This window comes from Miniopterus schreibersii (genome assembly GCF_964146895.1).
Source record: "Miniopterus schreibersii genome assembly, chromosome: 13".
NCBI classification, from domain to species: Eukaryota; Metazoa; Chordata; class Mammalia; order Chiroptera; family Miniopteridae; genus Miniopterus; species Miniopterus schreibersii.
The window spans coordinates 33,235,749-33,252,500 of NC_138113.1; the positions used below are offsets into that span (position 1 = coordinate 33,235,749).

The following is a 16,752-nucleotide window of genomic DNA, read 5'->3' on the forward strand; positions in this document are numbered from 1 at the left end:
CTGATTCTCCACTAACACAAGCCCCTCTAAACGCTTAAGCTTTAATCAAGTTTATAGATTAGTTTACCCTCTGGAAATTTACTACAGCTGGTTAACTTTTTCTATTCCCTTCATTCTACTCCTTTTTTCGTGTTTTATAGGCCCTGTACACATTTTCCCCCTTCCGCCCACTTACTTCTAAGGGTTACATTTTACATGAACACATTCAAGAATATCTGTAGTAGTTTGTTATATCTGGGTTCTCATTCTTTGTTACACTGATCTCCCTAAGCAGGAGACAAGACACTCTTTAATCGCAAATAAAGGTAAAAATGTGTCAAAGAGATTTGTTTCTTGGGAACAGAAGGTATCTGAGCATATTCACTTTATGTCACTACTTTTACTCCCAGGAACTTTAGAAATATTTATATGTCAACACGCTTCACATACCGCTTTAAAATATAACACCTAAACACAAATAACAACTTTCATTAATACAGGAATAATTTTGAGCCAATAAAGGGAAAATAAATGTAAACCAAGTTTATTTTGCTTTTTAAAGTAGTGTTCTTAAAGCACTACAGCTTGGTAAACAATGTAAATTAGTATAAGTCATCTCAAAAGCCAGTTTTGTTTTTTGTTTTGTTTTTTAATGAGTTGTTAAAAAGATGCAGCCTATTCTAACAGGATAAATATTTTTAACCATTTCACTTCGAGTTAATGAAGGCTCACAAATGAGCAACACTCCTCATTGAGGAAAACAAAAAGCTGTTGTCGACAAGCGACAGCACACACACACAAAAAACAAAAAGAACTGTGTAAAAATAACTAACTGTGTTCACATATTTTTGAAGTCGCTTTACAATGGGATGATATGCACATGATCTTGCTGCAAACTTGCCATACAGACCTGTAATACATGTAGTCTAGACAAACAATTCAGTCCAAGAGGTGCTAACTTCAGACAATGCAGCACTATAATCCTTTTAACAATGCAATTTGTTTTACTCATTATTTTTCTTCTAGACTGAAATACAGGCTAGAAAGAAAATGCTCCCTAATTAAAAATTGGTATTGTTTACAGAAAAAAAAAAATTGTATAATTTTGCATTAGAATTTACAAGTATATGTTCAAACCGAATTTGCCTCCTCCCCCCATCCCAGCCACAAAATGGGCATGAAGTAGAATTTTTAAAAATGCCTTAATTTTCAACTTCATGCAAACTAAAGATGACCAAAACAAAAGCTTAAACAATGGAAGGTATTTCACAGAAAATTTCTTATACAAAAAAACACATAAGAAAAAGGGCCACTAGGTGACAATTTTAATTTACAAATTGGCATCATTTTGGTCGACAAATATCCAGATGCTGTTTTCTTCTGCTAACAAGAGTTGCAGAGAAAAAAACCCCAGCATGACTTCTGACTTTAATCACACATTTCTTCTGGAATTTCATGTGGATTAAGGATGCCGGGGACAGACATTTGAAGTTTATGTTTCTCTTCCTGAGCCTGTCGGAGGGCTGTTTCTCTTTCTTCCAAAAACAGGTCAGATGTATCTTCACCTGCAAACTCCTGTGAAAACAGGTAATTGAAAGGTCCACATAAGTACATTATAAAAAATGAGTAGTCTTTGGGGGAGAAAAAGTACAGATAAGCACATCCCTGTTTGCACAAGGGATATAAATTTTCCATTGATTGGATTTAAATTATAGTACTATGTGGAACCAAAGATGTTGGGGGGAGGGGGGGATGTTACAAGAGTCACAGTATGATGCCATTTTTAAAAAACAGTCTTAAGCAAAGATATTGAGAAAGCTGTTTCTCTTAAGACTAATGATAAAGTTTAACTATGTTTTCATTATCTTCATAGCCGTATTTCATTCTTCCTCTATTTTATGAATTCATTTTTTACACTTAGCTAATATTTTTGTGAAACAACTTATATTTTGGAGGGGATAAAACACTGAATATTTTATGTGGCCAATTCTTATACAGTCATAGATAAAATGGGTATAGAACCCCAAAAGGAACTACCAATGTGTTTCCCTCATCATACTCCTTAAAAACATCTGTGAAAGTCAATCACAATACTGCAATAGGCAATTACATTATGAGCAATTATCTAAAACGGATTATATTAATAACAAGTTTCCAAAAACGACATTTCCAACCTATTTTCTTCGTGGCCTTTAGTTTTTCATTCCGTAATCACTAGTAAGACTGGACATTATTTTAAAAGCCCGCCCATCATTCTGCAATACATATAAAGTGGTTACTTCTATGATGCAATACCTAAATCATCTTTAGTCTCAATATTTCTGCAAATGCAAATAAAATACATACCTTTATTTGTACTAGGAAATCCCTAAGATGTTCCTTGAAAGCAGGAATATCCTGATTTAAGCTGAAAAGCCCTGTCACAAAGAGCTTTACTTGAGCACTGCAAATCAAAACACAGTAATTAAATAATCACCTTCTTTTTTAAAACAAGAAATTTGCTTATTAAAAAGTATATATATTTACTCTTGCAGATGAGGGAATGCAGACTTAAGGAGATTAGCCACATATTCCTGAATAAACATTTGGTTGTTAACTGGATTCCCAGGATTTAATGGTGTACTTATTTTTCCTTCTTCAACCAAATTAAACATATATGCAAGTATTGACGCATGCATTGTCAAACCTGTTGATAAAAAGAACATTATTAACTCTACAATTTAATAACTACAGGAACATTTAACACTTTTATAGCTTTAAATCCTTACCAGCAGTATGTGAGGTGTCTGTTACAACAGAAAAGATATGTTGAAGAATATCACAAAAATAAGTTTGATAAAAACTCTGAGCTGCAGCTTCTTCTTGTGCAACATTTTGTAAGAGTGTAAAAAGGATCTGTAAGCCTAAAATACATAGAACACCGACAATTACAGACTGATAACATTCCACGATAGTATTTTACCAATAAACTATATTATAAGTAATAACCATTACCACCTCTCCCCTATGTCTGAAGGATCAATTTTCTCCACACCCACATCAAAAACAGAACAAAGTAGATGGTTCTATTATATAAACCAATTACTATTTAAATACACAACAAATAAAAAATCCTCCTGCTAGAAATGTTCTTTAGTTTTATCCTCAGTCAATTCTTACTACCACAGAGGGAAAGCATATCGGGGGGGAAAAACATTCATAAAGGTATGAGTAAGTGATGTTCTCCCTACCTTGAATTTTATGCCATCTCCCCATAACTAATCCTGCCTATGGACTATGTCTGAAACAGACAAATAGCTTTTAGGACTTACACAGATAAAACTTGTGAAGTGATACCTACCTGTCTAAAACTGTACATCTATAAGTGTCTGTACAGTTTGTAAATTGGTAGGCGAATAATAAATAAAAAGACATCATTTCTATGCGCTTACCTGTATCTGCAACATTCCTCATAGTATGTTTGAAAGCCCAAATAATGGAATCTAAAACAAGTTTAAACTGTGCAGGTGGAATAGCCAGAAATGCTGGGAAACAATGAGAATTGACAGCCTGAAGTAATAAGAAAAAGTTCGTTCTGTGTTCAGGATATTCTTCAAAGTCCTAAAAATAAATGGTAGGAACAAAATAAAGTTAAAACGCCTTAATTTTACTTGTTAGTGGAACTCATAAGCTGCATGGCCTCCTGAAAGGCAAACCCAAAGACAACATAATTCACCTCTCACATACGATGAAATTACCATTAAACAAATGAATTACGAAAATAAGGAAACGGGGTCACATTATAAAGGAACTCATCAAAACACACATAAAAAACACCACATTTTCTAATAATGCTGGGATAATACAGATTAGAAAAATTATTAGCTACTGTGTAAATTTGTACATAAACCTAATCATTTCTTTTCTTGGTTAATGTATTTTCCAAGGCCTCTATATTAGCATATACTATACTTTTATAACTGCATATGTAGACCTGCCTTTTTATGTAAACAAATCAATACAACTGAATTCTTAATGCCTGTAAATAGTTTTCAATAAACGCAAGCTACTATTTGAATGAATGTTACAACCTATCAAATTTGCTGTTATTTGTAGTAAATTAAAAAAACAAATATTTCTCTGATCTAGATATTCAAACATTTAATCCCAGAACTTATGCTGCACTCATAGATATCATTCATACTTTCAAGAGTTACAAGGATATCCTGCAAATTTTCCCATTTTACAACTGAAACGCAAATCACATTACCTTATTTATCATATTCAATGTGCATTCAAAAACAGCATCAAATATTTGAGGTATTTCAGCTGTTATATGTCCTCCCAACTTGTTAACGATAATAGCCATAGTACTAAGCACTTCTGGTTCTCTAGCAGCTGGGACATTTCTCTGATAATCAATGAGAACTGCATCCAACAGAGGAGGAACAAAATTTTCAGCTACCTATTAAAAAGAAAAAAACCACACACAAAAAAACTTTTTAAGTTTTTAAATGTTTTTATTGATTTTAGAGAGGGGGGAACATAAGAAACATCAATCAGCTGCCTCCTGCACATATCCCACTAAGAATTAGGCCCACAATCCGGGGATGTGCCCTGATCAGGAATCAAACCAGCCAAGTTCTGGTGCATGGGATAACACTCAACCAAATAAGCCACGCCAGCAGGGGAAAACTTTAATAAGTTTTAATGTATGTATTTGGTCACTATTATAAAATGCTAGGTCACTGTTTTCTCTAAGGTTCATCTACTGTAAACTGGAAATCTTATACTTTGACTAGTTTTTTTATGTACTAAAACATTAAACTGAAAGAAACCCAAAACATTACAATAGGCTGGAGGGGCCAGGAACACAGTATAGTTCAAATTTATAATTAGGAAGGAAATAAGGCCGAAAAACAAGTGACTGGCTCCAAGCTACAGTGGAACAACCAGGATTCTAGGGAAACTGTACATGAAGGATGAGGAAACTAATAGGAAAGAACAGTCCTCCTAACCAAGATTCTATCAGTTTCTTCAGTGGATAGATAGTATCTATAAAAACCAAGGTACTCATATATAACCAAAATACAGGCACTAAATGTATTTTATTTTACTAAACAAAAGTTGCCATCACTTCTCATAAAAGAAAACAGAATTTCATCAGAAAGACTGTGGCATTTCTATAATTCTCAATAAACCTAGTCATATTGAGGTGTACAGTAAGTACAACCAATGTTTTGTTAACTGAAGATTACTAGCATTAGTGGTGTACTACTATACAAAACAGATCTAGTAAGATAGAAGGATAAGTAGAAAATTATTTTCTCAATTACCCACTTGGTGTCTCAAATAAGAGCCGGTTCTAATGTCTAATCTTAACACTCACTGAAATAATTTTTCCCTATAAACTGGATCTGAAGTGTTTTTGAATTTTTTTTTAATCCTCACCTGAGGACATTTTTTCCATTACTTTTCAGAGAGTGGAAAGGGGGTGGGGTGGAGAAAGAGACAGACAATGACTGGTTGCCTCCCGCACACACCTGGACCTGGGCACAGGATGGAGCCAGGGACCCTTCAGACCATGGGCCAACCCCCTAACCACTGAGCAAAACTGGCTCAGGCCGACTATCTTTGACTTTACTGCTCTAACCTTTACATAAATCTTCATTGTAAAATATAATGGTGCAATCTTTATCATTACCACTGATAAGCCTGAAATTTGCCCAAGCTATTTTAAATTATGAACTTCACAATTCCTTCATTCTACTTTTTACTTTCCAATTTTAAACACAGTTATAACTCTCATAATGCACATGTTCAAAACTTTTCAATATTTACATGATACCTTGAGAATTCCACAATAGTTTTCAGAAGAAGTTTCCTGGAAATTATCTCCTTATCAACAATAATAATATTGAAATTTCAAAATTATGCAAGTACCTCACTTGTCAACCACTATATCCACACAGCAATGTTAACAAGATAGAATTTTTTGTAATGTTCCAAGGACCAAGAGAATGAAAAGGTGTAACGAAAACTAAAAATAATTCACATTTTTCCAAGTTGAAGCATATGGAGCTCATTTAGTTTCTGAAAATTATGTTCCTTCCTAGAAATGATTTAAGACTAAAAGCAGTAAGACAGTAAAAGAGACTTTCGAACATTCAAATGGGAAAGTACTTCCATTGGAAGAGGCAAACCAATGGCAGCTTTGTAAATTGCTTTCAAAATCATCATGAATCCCAAAATTTCATCTGAACTCTTTGTATATCTATCCATGGAAAAATTAAAATGACTCAATTCATTCCTCTCAGCTATCTTCTTACATATCACCCCTCCCCCCAACGAGCAGCAATTTCTTTGGAAGATGGTTTATAACTGTATTTTTTAATTAAAAAAAAAACACCACCACATTTTTTTTTAATCCTCACGCAAGGATATTTTTTCCATTGCTTTTTTTTAAATTTTTTTAAAAAAATATATCTTTATTGATTTCAGAGAGAGTAAAGGAGAGAGAGAGAGAGAGAGAGAGAGAGAGAGAGAGAGAGAGAGAGAGACAGAAACATCAACGATGAGAGAGTCACTGATCGGCTGCCTCCTGCATGCCCCCGACTGCGGATCGAGCCTGGAACCCAGGCATGTGCCCTGACCGAGAATCAAACTCTGATCGCCTAGATCCTAGGTCGACGCTCAACCACTGAACCATGCCCAGCCAGGCTTTCCATTGCTTTTCAAAGAGAGTGGAAAAGTGGGAGAGAAACTATCAATTGGTTGCCTTCACGCTCGACGCCAACCGGGGCTGAGGATTTGAGCCTGCAACTGAGGTTCGTGCCCTTGGGCAGAATACCAAACCCAGGACCCTTCAGTCTGTGGGCCGGTGCTCTAACCACTGAGCAAAACCAGGTAGGGCAACTGATAGTATCTGCCAAGTACTCAAGGACTGTAATAAACAGAATGCTATAAATAATCGCAAATGTAGACATCTAAATTACCTTTAAATTAGCCAAATGTATACAGAGATAAAGCATATACCAGAGAATGCAGCATCAACTTAAAAAACTAAAAACACAAGATCTCACTTACCATCTGTGGATCATTGGAACGGCTCACCCAACCAGATATTAATTTTAAAGTTTCCCTTTTTACTGTTCGCATACTTCTAATCAACGGTTGCTTTGTAACCATTTCACCTAAAAAATACAACCAAGTGGAATCCAACTTGACAACTAAAATTCTTTATTGGTAATTACACGTGCTTCCAATGCTATTTACCACTAAAAACCTAAAGATAAAGTTAGGTCTTACTGAAAAAATAGGCATGGATGGAACTGGAGAGTATTATGCTAAGCAAAATAAGCCAGTCAGAGAAGGACAAGTATCACATGCACACTCATGTGGAATCTAATTACCGAAATAGATCGAGACATACAGAAGCACGGAACAGACTAAGGAACCTCAGAAGGAAGGAGGGGGTAAGGGAGTGGAAAGGGAGAGATTACATCTGTAATACTGTCAACAATAAAGATAAGTTTTAAAACCTAATAAAAGAAAAAGACTGATTTTATAAGGGAAGGGGTATGGAACTGATTAAAAAATTATCTAGGGTTATCTGCAGGGAGATTTATTTAAAATTGGTGAGAGCTATTGAATCCTTACACAAAGGCAGTGAATGTAGACCTGACGTTATAAGAATTCAAAATCATTTACCATTAGCTTGGATAGCTGCAGAAATATTTTCACTGAGGCACTTGTATACATTAAGCATATCTAAGTAAATTCTCCCAAGCTGAATTACAAAGGGGTGTCCAACAGCTTTGCAGGCTCTCACATTTGTTTTCAATATGCTACCAAGCTGCTTGACTGTTTCAGGATCTTTAAGTATATCCACATTCTGTGAACGACAAATACATTCACTTATCACATGAGAACTGCCCTTGTAATTATTAAAGCAAAAAAACACTACCCAACTTATTCCAAATTTATAGTCACCTTTATAATCCCAAATGGTTTAACAAACACAGAAGTCTATCACTGATATCTACAACTAAGATTACAGTGAAAATTCCCAATTTAAATGAGCAAAAGCACAGATAAAAGCACTTATGAATCAGGTACCAAAGTCAAAGGTACCAAATTCACTGCTTTTATAAATAACAGTCTTCTTAAATTCCACCAGAACTTTTACAAAAACTAATATAACTTACTTTGGTTGCCTGCTGGATTATACTATCCCAAACCTGATTAGGAAGTAGCATGTATTTTTCTATCAAATGTTCTTGTACTGTTTGGTCTGTTTGTGCACCGATCATGTAGCCCACAGCTTCATAAAATGTATGGACCTATGTTAAAAGGCAGACATTTTACTTTAATCTATCACAGTAAGTAAAACCACACACTGACAATTCACATATGTACCAAAATTAATTTTATTAAAGTGTCAGAAATAATTAATATTATATAGGAAAATAGTCTAACAAATTCTGGTTGAATTTCTGCTTCACTATGAAAACTAAATCAGAGATGCCTGAACTGAATTTAATAGTGGCATTCTTTTTATTCCCGTTAATAAATTCTGACTAAAATAGTAGTTACTTTCTAAGAAAATATGCTAAAATCTCCCATACCTGTTGAGGCTGAAGATCACAAATTATAGTGTTAATGTTGTTCAAAATCTCATCAATAAATGGCATTACTTCTCCAACCTGAACCTGAACAAAATGCCTGCGGCACTTCTGAGCTATTTTAATGAAAGTATCACAAGCCATGTCTTGGACTCCATCATGGGTCTCTAACGAAACAAAAACATTTATCAAAAAAGTTTCCAAAAAAAATTTTTTAAAAAACAACTAAATAAAATATATTAAATAAAGAGGATTTACCATGCATGAATTCAAACAGCTTATTGACTACAGTCTTCAAAAATTTCCAGTGAGCTCGTAAAAATCTTGGATATTGACCTACTATGTACATGATATTTGAGGCAATGATAGCTTTATTATCTTTGCCTCTTTTCTGTTCACATAATCCTAATAGATCCTGTAAAATAAGACAGATTTCAGTAATTTATAATAAAACATAGTTATCTAACGATTCCAGTCTACAAACATCACAGACATACCTTTATAACAGTAACAAGAAATCGTTTTTCATCCTCTTCATGCATCGCTCCACTAATGGAGCCTATTGCCCAACACAATGTATTTAAATTTTTCCATGACCACTCTGTACCATTCACTTGATTGTGAAGCTTCTCAGTCATTATTCTTTCTGTATCTACATAATCCAGATGAGTAAGATAAACTACAAAGGAAAAAAGTTCCAGATATTTCAAATGCAAAACGTAATGAGCAAAAGATTTTTAATAAGGGAAGAGCAGCACATTAATAAAATGGCTATTAACAGATTCAGAAACTAAGTGGACCACATGTCCTAAATATTTACACCCCAGAATAGAATCACAAAGATAAAAATTAATAGTATTTATTAACTTACCTAATGTTTCTCTCATATTCTTATACAAATTTATGGAATCTGTATCCTTCATGAATTCTCTTACAACTTCTCCCTGATCATTTTCTACAACCAATACTTCCTCTGGTTTAGCCATGCGACTAACCATCAATAAACGAACCTATTTAACCGTAAGAAAAATCTGTTAGGACCTCTGAAATCAGCCACTTCAAATGTTGTGATAAAAAAATTAAGATATATGCACCTTAAGATACCAAACTGCTCCAACAATTTAAAAGGAACATGTTATATCACATGATCTCACTTATGTGTAATCTAATGAACAACAGAAACTGACAAACCAAACAGATCCAGAGACATGGAAGCATGCAACAGACGGACAATTCTGAGAGTGAAGGAGGCGGGGGACAAAAAGAGATTAACCAAAGGACTTATATGTATATGTGCATAACCCGTCCATACAGACAAAAGTACCGTGAAGGCCTGCGGAAGGGGCAGGATTGGGGATGGGGTGGAGAGGTCAATGGGGGGGAAAAAGGAGACACCTGTAATACTTTAAAAATTAAAGACAATTTTTGAAAAATATAAACATATTTAAAATCTAATTCTAAAACACTGGTTCTCAAACTTTATCATGAATAAAAACCAACTGTTAAATTTCCAGTGTCTCATCCAGAGATTGACAGGGGGTAGCCTCTTAATTTGTATTTCTAACAAACTCACAGATGTTCTTATACCAATCCCTTTCATGTTCTGTTTTTCAATATGCATGGAGAAGTTGTATTCTATTTGTAGCTCATTTATTTTGATAGATTAGCCAAAATAAAAGCCAGTACTTGCATTTATTTCTCAAAATCACAGTAAGCAACAGGAAGCACATCCAACCACCCACTTTACTGTTACCTTAGATAACACGGGCAAATACAGCTGCCTCCTGGGAGGAACATCAAAATGTTGACTTCCAGATAGTAATGGAGAGGCACATGCAGAGAATGGGCTCTCTCTATAGAGTTCAGCTGCCAAATGATTCCAGTACTCAAGACAAATCTTAAAGATTTCTGTTTCCTCCACTTCTGATACCAACAACATATAATGAAGGGCCTATGAAGAAGATGAAACTATTAAAATAATTCTTCGATATAATTAACGAAACTGCTTTTCACTCGTCGCATTATTTAGAAATAAAAATTCATGTTTTTCACAACTCTTGTGTTTTCATTATTCACGCAGTAGACTTAATATTCTCTAGGAGTCAATTCTGCTTTCTTCTTACATGTTAGAACACTTAAGTAGTAATTAGTTGGCACCAATAGCAAAGAGGTAGAAACAATCCTAATGTCCACCACCTGATGGACACACAAAATGTGATATAGCCATAAGAAAATAGTATTCAGCCATAAAAAAATACTGGTACATGCTGTAACATGGATGAACCTTGAAAACATGTTAAGTTAAAAAAAGCCAATTACAAAAGACCACATAGTATGATTCCATTTATATGAAAGGTTTAGTGTAGGTGGTTCCAGAAACATAGCAAATCAGTGGCCATTAGAGGATAGAGGGAGAAAATAATGAGGTAAATGTTTCAATAGGTACACTTTGTGGGTGATGAAAAACGTAGATGGTTGAAACTGCTGTGAATGTACTAAATGCCACAGAATTGTACACTTGAAAATGGATAGCTTCATGTTATTTGGATTACACATCAACTTAAGTAGGGTCATTAGACTTCATCTTAGAAATTACACATTGTACATCCTTTAGGAATTTAAGTTATTATTATGTAAAAAAGAATTTAAGAAGCCAAAGGCTCCACAAAACCTACCTCCATGAGTGTTTCCCTGAGATTTAGTCTTTTTTCAATAAGTTGACCATGTTCCTTAAGAAACGTGCAGAGAAACAAACTGAGATTTTGAATAAAGTTCTGTTCATCATCTTTTCCATTTGAGTATGCAAGTCGAATATTGGTATTTAAAGGAAGCATCTGCAAGTTTAAATACAGATTGTTTGTTAGTCTACATTTTAAAACAACAAACTGTACTACAGTTAAGCCCCAAGATTCCATCAACCTTTTACCAATACTAGAATAAACAGCTTATTCTTCCCAAGAACTCCTTGGTTGGTTATACCTGTTTTTGTAACTTTGTGTTCTAGTTTGGGAATTTTTTCCCCCTTTAATGTTGCAAATAGTAAGATTTCCTCAGACTATACTCTGAATTTTTCCCTGTCAAACTATTCTCTCCTTACTAGAAACATAAAAATATTCAATTAATTCAGATAACTTATACAGTAATGAAATATTATAACTTTCCAGATAATTTCATATATATCTAACCAAACTAGAACTGCACAAACCTTCATTTCAAAGACATAAGGTCAGAAGCAGAGCTGATATTAAACCCCAGATCTGCGAGCTTTCAATGACGTTTTAAAATGTTAAGATGTCTAGTTTATTTTTAATTTTATATAATAAATATGCAATTACATTACAGCTGATCTAGAGTAAGTTGTACTGAAATGGCTCAACTCTAACCCAACTTTTTCTAAGGCATCTAAATTTAGTCAGTTTTTAAGAATGCTATTTTACCTGTTTTAGCTGCATCATTGTCAGTGTAAATAGCGTTACAAATTGTTCCTCATATTGGCTTACACTCACACCAGCAATCTCAGTGAGGCACTTCAGAGAGACATTTCGAAACATTGGAACGTTCAGGAACTATTTTAATACAAAAAAGAAAGCATAACATTAAATAGTATGAAACACTTTACTTAAAATTAACAATTAAAATAAAAAAATAAAGGATTTTACATCAAATATAGACCCCCAAAATGCAGATTAAACAGGTGATAGATACATTTTTAAATGTATTTTCAGGAAATTCCATTATACACCCAATTGACAATAAATATTTTAGGAGCAAACTGTGCTCTTCTGATGTGTCCTGGGACATCTAAAAAACATCAAGTTGCTTTTAGTAACTTACCCAGGACCTATTTTACGTGACTTTTAAAAACATGTTTTCTGTTTAGTCTAAAAAGAATCCAAGATTTATAACCACTCAGGACTTTAGGAGACGGTAAACACACCTATGATTAATGAAGGTGTGGGAAAACTAGCTTTTTCATATTCTATTATTGAGAAGGTATAAAGATGGCATACCATTTGTGGATAATAATTTGGGAAGCAGCAAAAGCTTTAGAAATGGACGTAACTGTTGATACTTACACAAGCTCAAACAAAATAAATATTCAAGGACATAAATGCCTTATATTTAAGAATGTCACTGGTAGTACTGCTGACAACAGCAATGTTATATATAAATTGTCTATTAATAAAATGATGTCTCCAATATTATAAATATATACATATATCAGAATTATTTCCATCGCAAACCCTGAACTACAAAGCCCAAAATGTAAATTATAATTGCCTGCTTTTATAAAGTCACAATTAAGCACACAGCTTATTCATTACATCTGCCAAGACAACATTTGATAATATAAAAAAGCCAATTGGTAACTGATTATCTCTTGATGAACAATTATGAGACTTCGTATAGGCATTACATGTTGCTGCTTTTAAATTATCAGGAAAAAAATACTTCCCATTTTGTAGAAACATTCCTTAACTTACCTCATTGTGATTTATATCATCACCTAAAGTAGTGTCAAATCCATTAACAGTTGTTCTCATAGAATTCATGAAATTACATGTTGTAAGTGGAACAACTGTAAGATTTTGACAGTATTTCAAAGAACTACTAGCTGAAACAATGAAAAACTTCTGAGCAGGTTCCTTATCTCAGAAACAAGGTTGATTATGGCTATAAATTCATAATTTTTCTATATGAAAGAGGGTTACAGATTAAGATAATATATGAACTATTCAGTGATAAATAACTGAAATGTATTCACTCTACCTTATAAATTAACGTGCTGATTAACTTGGTCTCAAAAATATATCCCAGCGGAATCCAGTTAAGAAATCTGAGCAACGTTTCCAATGTTGCATGTACAAGTGGAGCATTTTGGGAATTTTCCTGCAATGAGGACATAACTATAAATAACTTTCTTATAATTATTATTACTTAAAAAGACATCTTTATTGATTTCAGAGAGAGGAAAGGAGAGGGAGTGAGAGAGAGAAACATCAATGATGAGAGAGTCATTGATCGGCGGCCTCCTGCACACCCCCTACCAGGGATTGAGCGAGCAGCACAGGCATGTGCCCCTATTGGGAATGGAACCACCATCTCCTGGACTGTAGGTCAATGCTCAATCCCTGAACCACTCAGGCCAGGCTTATAATTATTATTTTTAAAAGTAAAATTAAAAGCACTCACCATTACAAACTGACACAGCTGAAAGATTTGCGAGAACTCATTACACATGCTAAAAATAAAAAAAAAGGGATCACTTTAGAAGACAAATAGAAATACTGTACTTATTTAAATACTAACAAATAACACAAATTCCAGTAATCTGGTCATTAAAAACTTGAGCTACTTATATTTAAACGCAAATACTAACAACTTCATCAAAAGCTACAAAGTTATTAAAAATTATGTGTTTCTTGGAGGTTTGGTTTCTTTTGTCATCCTTTCTCTATTTAGTATCAATCAATCTAGTCTTTTAAATCAAGATAGTTGAAACAAAACTCTCCAAAGAGAAGTAGCATCATATAAAGGGTGGGACAAAAGTAGTTTTACAGTTGTATGTGAAACAGTTTTTTCTTCTATGACTTAGTAGTTGTTGTATTATTTTCCATAGGAACAACTGTAAATGTACTTTTGCATGTGCCAAATCCTAAAATGTGCTTATACCAAACCAGAGGAAAAATTGTGTATTTTGAAGCTAGTTTGACCACATAAAGTTATAAAGGTAATATACTGCTGTGTCCTAGTAGCTTCCAACAAATTTTTAATTACTAAGAAGGAATAAAAGAAAGTCTGGAATGATCCTAGTGTTACCAGTAAGGAACTGACAAGATGCAGGACTAGTAAAAATTCAGTTGACATTTGGGCACAAGTAATTTCCTTGGAAACCATAATTAATAGTCACATATAAAACAGATCCCAAAGGAGTTTCTGGGAACTCTCAGTCTAAAACCCTTCCCCATGTGATGTATGACGTTATTTTGCTGTGACAGTGAAGTATAACATCTTTAACACCGCATGTACTTTTTAGGCCTCCAGAATTAGAATATTAGGCCGATTGTAGGACTATTTAAATTTGTACTCAAAAACAAACGTAGTAACAACCATGATTTCTTAAAAATTTAGTCCGCTTCCAAGTTCTATTAAATAGTTTGAGAAATTACTTAAACAAAATACTTGCCTGTCTTTTAAATGCTTAGCTTTCACTTGGGTTATCTGTCCACTAGAGAAATCAAATACTTCTTCACTCAAGAGTTTAAGAATCACCATATTATTCTGACAGAGACTTTCACTGGTCCTACTTGCTCCAACAATATCACTGATAAAAGTTGGCCAGTGTTTGGGCCATTCTTGTTTCAGTATCTAAAATAAGACAGAAAATGTTAATTTCATTTCAGTTGTCAATGGCAAAACTTCAAAGAAACTGTGTCATACTAAAAGAAGCAAATATCAAATCACTTTCCATTTTCTACCTCTTTATTAAAAACAGAAATGTGTCACTCTCTATACAATCCACTGCATAGAAAGTACAACAAAGTTCATAAAGCCCTCTGTCTAAAATTCCCGGTGACTCCTCTCAGTTACCCCAACTGGTCTAATCTGGCTCTAACATGTATGCATATCAGTATTTGATAGATGTATGTAAATTATCCTAGGAGACTCTAAGCAATAAAAAAGGTGATGGACAGGGGAAAACTTTTTGGCTGAAATCTAGCCCTTGAAATATAGTAGAGTTTGGACATATAAATTTAGAAGAAAGGAGGCATTACAATTGCTGATAGAAGCATCTTTGACCAAAAACCTAATGGATCGTGTTTGATTTTCAAGTCTGTACTCCTCTATCTCCCCACTCAGAAATAGGCTACAAACAAAAACTCCTTAGTTTAAAAGCTAGTTTAACTTAGTGAAAACACAAGTATTTTAAAAAACCAAGTTCCCAAAACTTATTCAACAGAACAATTTCTTTTTCTCTCACACACCAATTAAAAATAGGTAAATTAAAATGTCTAAAGTTACGACTACACAGAAAGTTTGAAAAGTTGATAAAGTAGAGAGATCAAACAATGATTTACGAATTAAGATTGACATAGATAACATAGAAACAAGCACATAGCAAGCAAATGAGAAAAAAATTAATGTTTTTATTGATTTCAGAGAGAGGAAGGGAGAGAGAGAAACATCAGTGAGTGTCATTGATTGGCTGCCTCCTGCACACCCCTTACTGGGGGTCAAGCACACAATCTGGGCATGTGCCCCAACAGGGAATCGAACCTTGATCTCCTGGATCACAGGTCAATGCTCAACCACTGAGCAACAATGGCCGGGCCAAATTAGAAAATTTTAAACAAGTCCAATCCATATTGGAGCCATAAGAGTGATGGATTTTCAGTTTTATAGTTTCAAATGCTAGATAGTAGATTAACTATTATACTTATTTTAAAGACTACTATCTCTACCTCTTCAAGATGTTAGTTTATTCAATAAAGTAAGTTCAAATATTAGGTTAAAGTCATCAGCCTAAATGAAGCACTGAACTCTTTTGAGGAAAAGAGCAAATCAAGTAAAAGCTTACCTGAACAAGAATCATATTCAATTTCCCGATATACACCTTTTCCTTCTAAGAAACAAAAAAAAATTTAGATTAATTGAGAGCCTAAGGAAGAACATAAGCATTATGAAACCCGTGAGAGAAAAATAATTGCTATCTATTGAAAATGGCTGTGTATATGTTTGTACGTCTGTGACAGTAGTGTTTAAGATGAAGATTCAATATTTAAATGATTTTACATTGTCACAATAATCTCCAAAAAATCTCTTACCTCTACACAAGTTGGGTCAGATGACGTCTTGATAATAAGGCCAACAACATATTTTTTTATTCCTATGGGGAAAAAAATACTTTTATAGCATGCCAATAAATCTTCAGGAGCAAAAAAAATTGGGGAAGAGGGCAGAGCACAGCCAGATAATATGCCCAATCCCATGACCAATGTTGCTGTTTTGGGGAAATTTTAGTGTGCTACTTTATTATTTTTTTGTAAGTTTTTTTTTTTTTTTTTTTAATTGATTTTAGAGACGAAGGGAGAAGGAGGGAGAAAAGGAGGGAGAAGAGAGGGGGAGAAAGAGACCGAGACACACATCAATTGGAAACCAGGGCTTGTGC

General features: G+C 34.0%; 1 protein-coding gene across 3 annotated transcripts in view; it reads right to left on the reverse strand.

Annotated features, from left to right (window-relative positions):
- Nucleotides 1-507: 507 nt before the first annotated feature.
- The window catches only part of XPO1 (exportin 1), a 39,993-nt gene continuing 23,748 nt past the window's right edge, over nt 508-16,752 (reverse strand). For all 3 annotated transcript variants that reach the window (XM_081155775.1, XM_081155776.1, XM_081155777.1), the window contains 21 exons: nt 16,409-16,470; nt 16,162-16,206; nt 14,770-14,951; nt 13,776-13,824; nt 13,353-13,472; nt 12,020-12,148; nt 11,258-11,416; nt 10,336-10,533; nt 9,454-9,592; nt 9,080-9,261; nt 8,841-8,997; nt 8,586-8,749; nt 8,166-8,300; nt 7,669-7,852; nt 7,045-7,151; nt 4,229-4,423; nt 3,411-3,579; nt 2,748-2,882; nt 2,506-2,665; nt 2,326-2,422; nt 508-1,554 (listed from right to left, as the gene is read on the reverse strand). In XM_081155775.1, the coding sequence (XP_081011901.1) occupies nt 1,408-1,554; nt 2,326-2,422; nt 2,506-2,665; nt 2,748-2,882; nt 3,411-3,579; nt 4,229-4,423; nt 7,045-7,151; nt 7,669-7,852; nt 8,166-8,300; nt 8,586-8,749; nt 8,841-8,997; nt 9,080-9,261; nt 9,454-9,592; nt 10,336-10,533; nt 11,258-11,416; nt 12,020-12,148; nt 13,353-13,472; nt 13,776-13,824; nt 14,770-14,951; nt 16,162-16,206; nt 16,409-16,470 (2,915 nt within the window). In that variant the 3' untranslated portion in view covers nt 508-1,407. The remainder of the gene's footprint in view (nt 1,555-2,325; nt 2,423-2,505; nt 2,666-2,747; nt 2,883-3,410; nt 3,580-4,228; nt 4,424-7,044; nt 7,152-7,668; nt 7,853-8,165; nt 8,301-8,585; nt 8,750-8,840; nt 8,998-9,079; nt 9,262-9,453; nt 9,593-10,335; nt 10,534-11,257; nt 11,417-12,019; nt 12,149-13,352; nt 13,473-13,775; nt 13,825-14,769; nt 14,952-16,161; nt 16,207-16,408; nt 16,471-16,752) is intronic.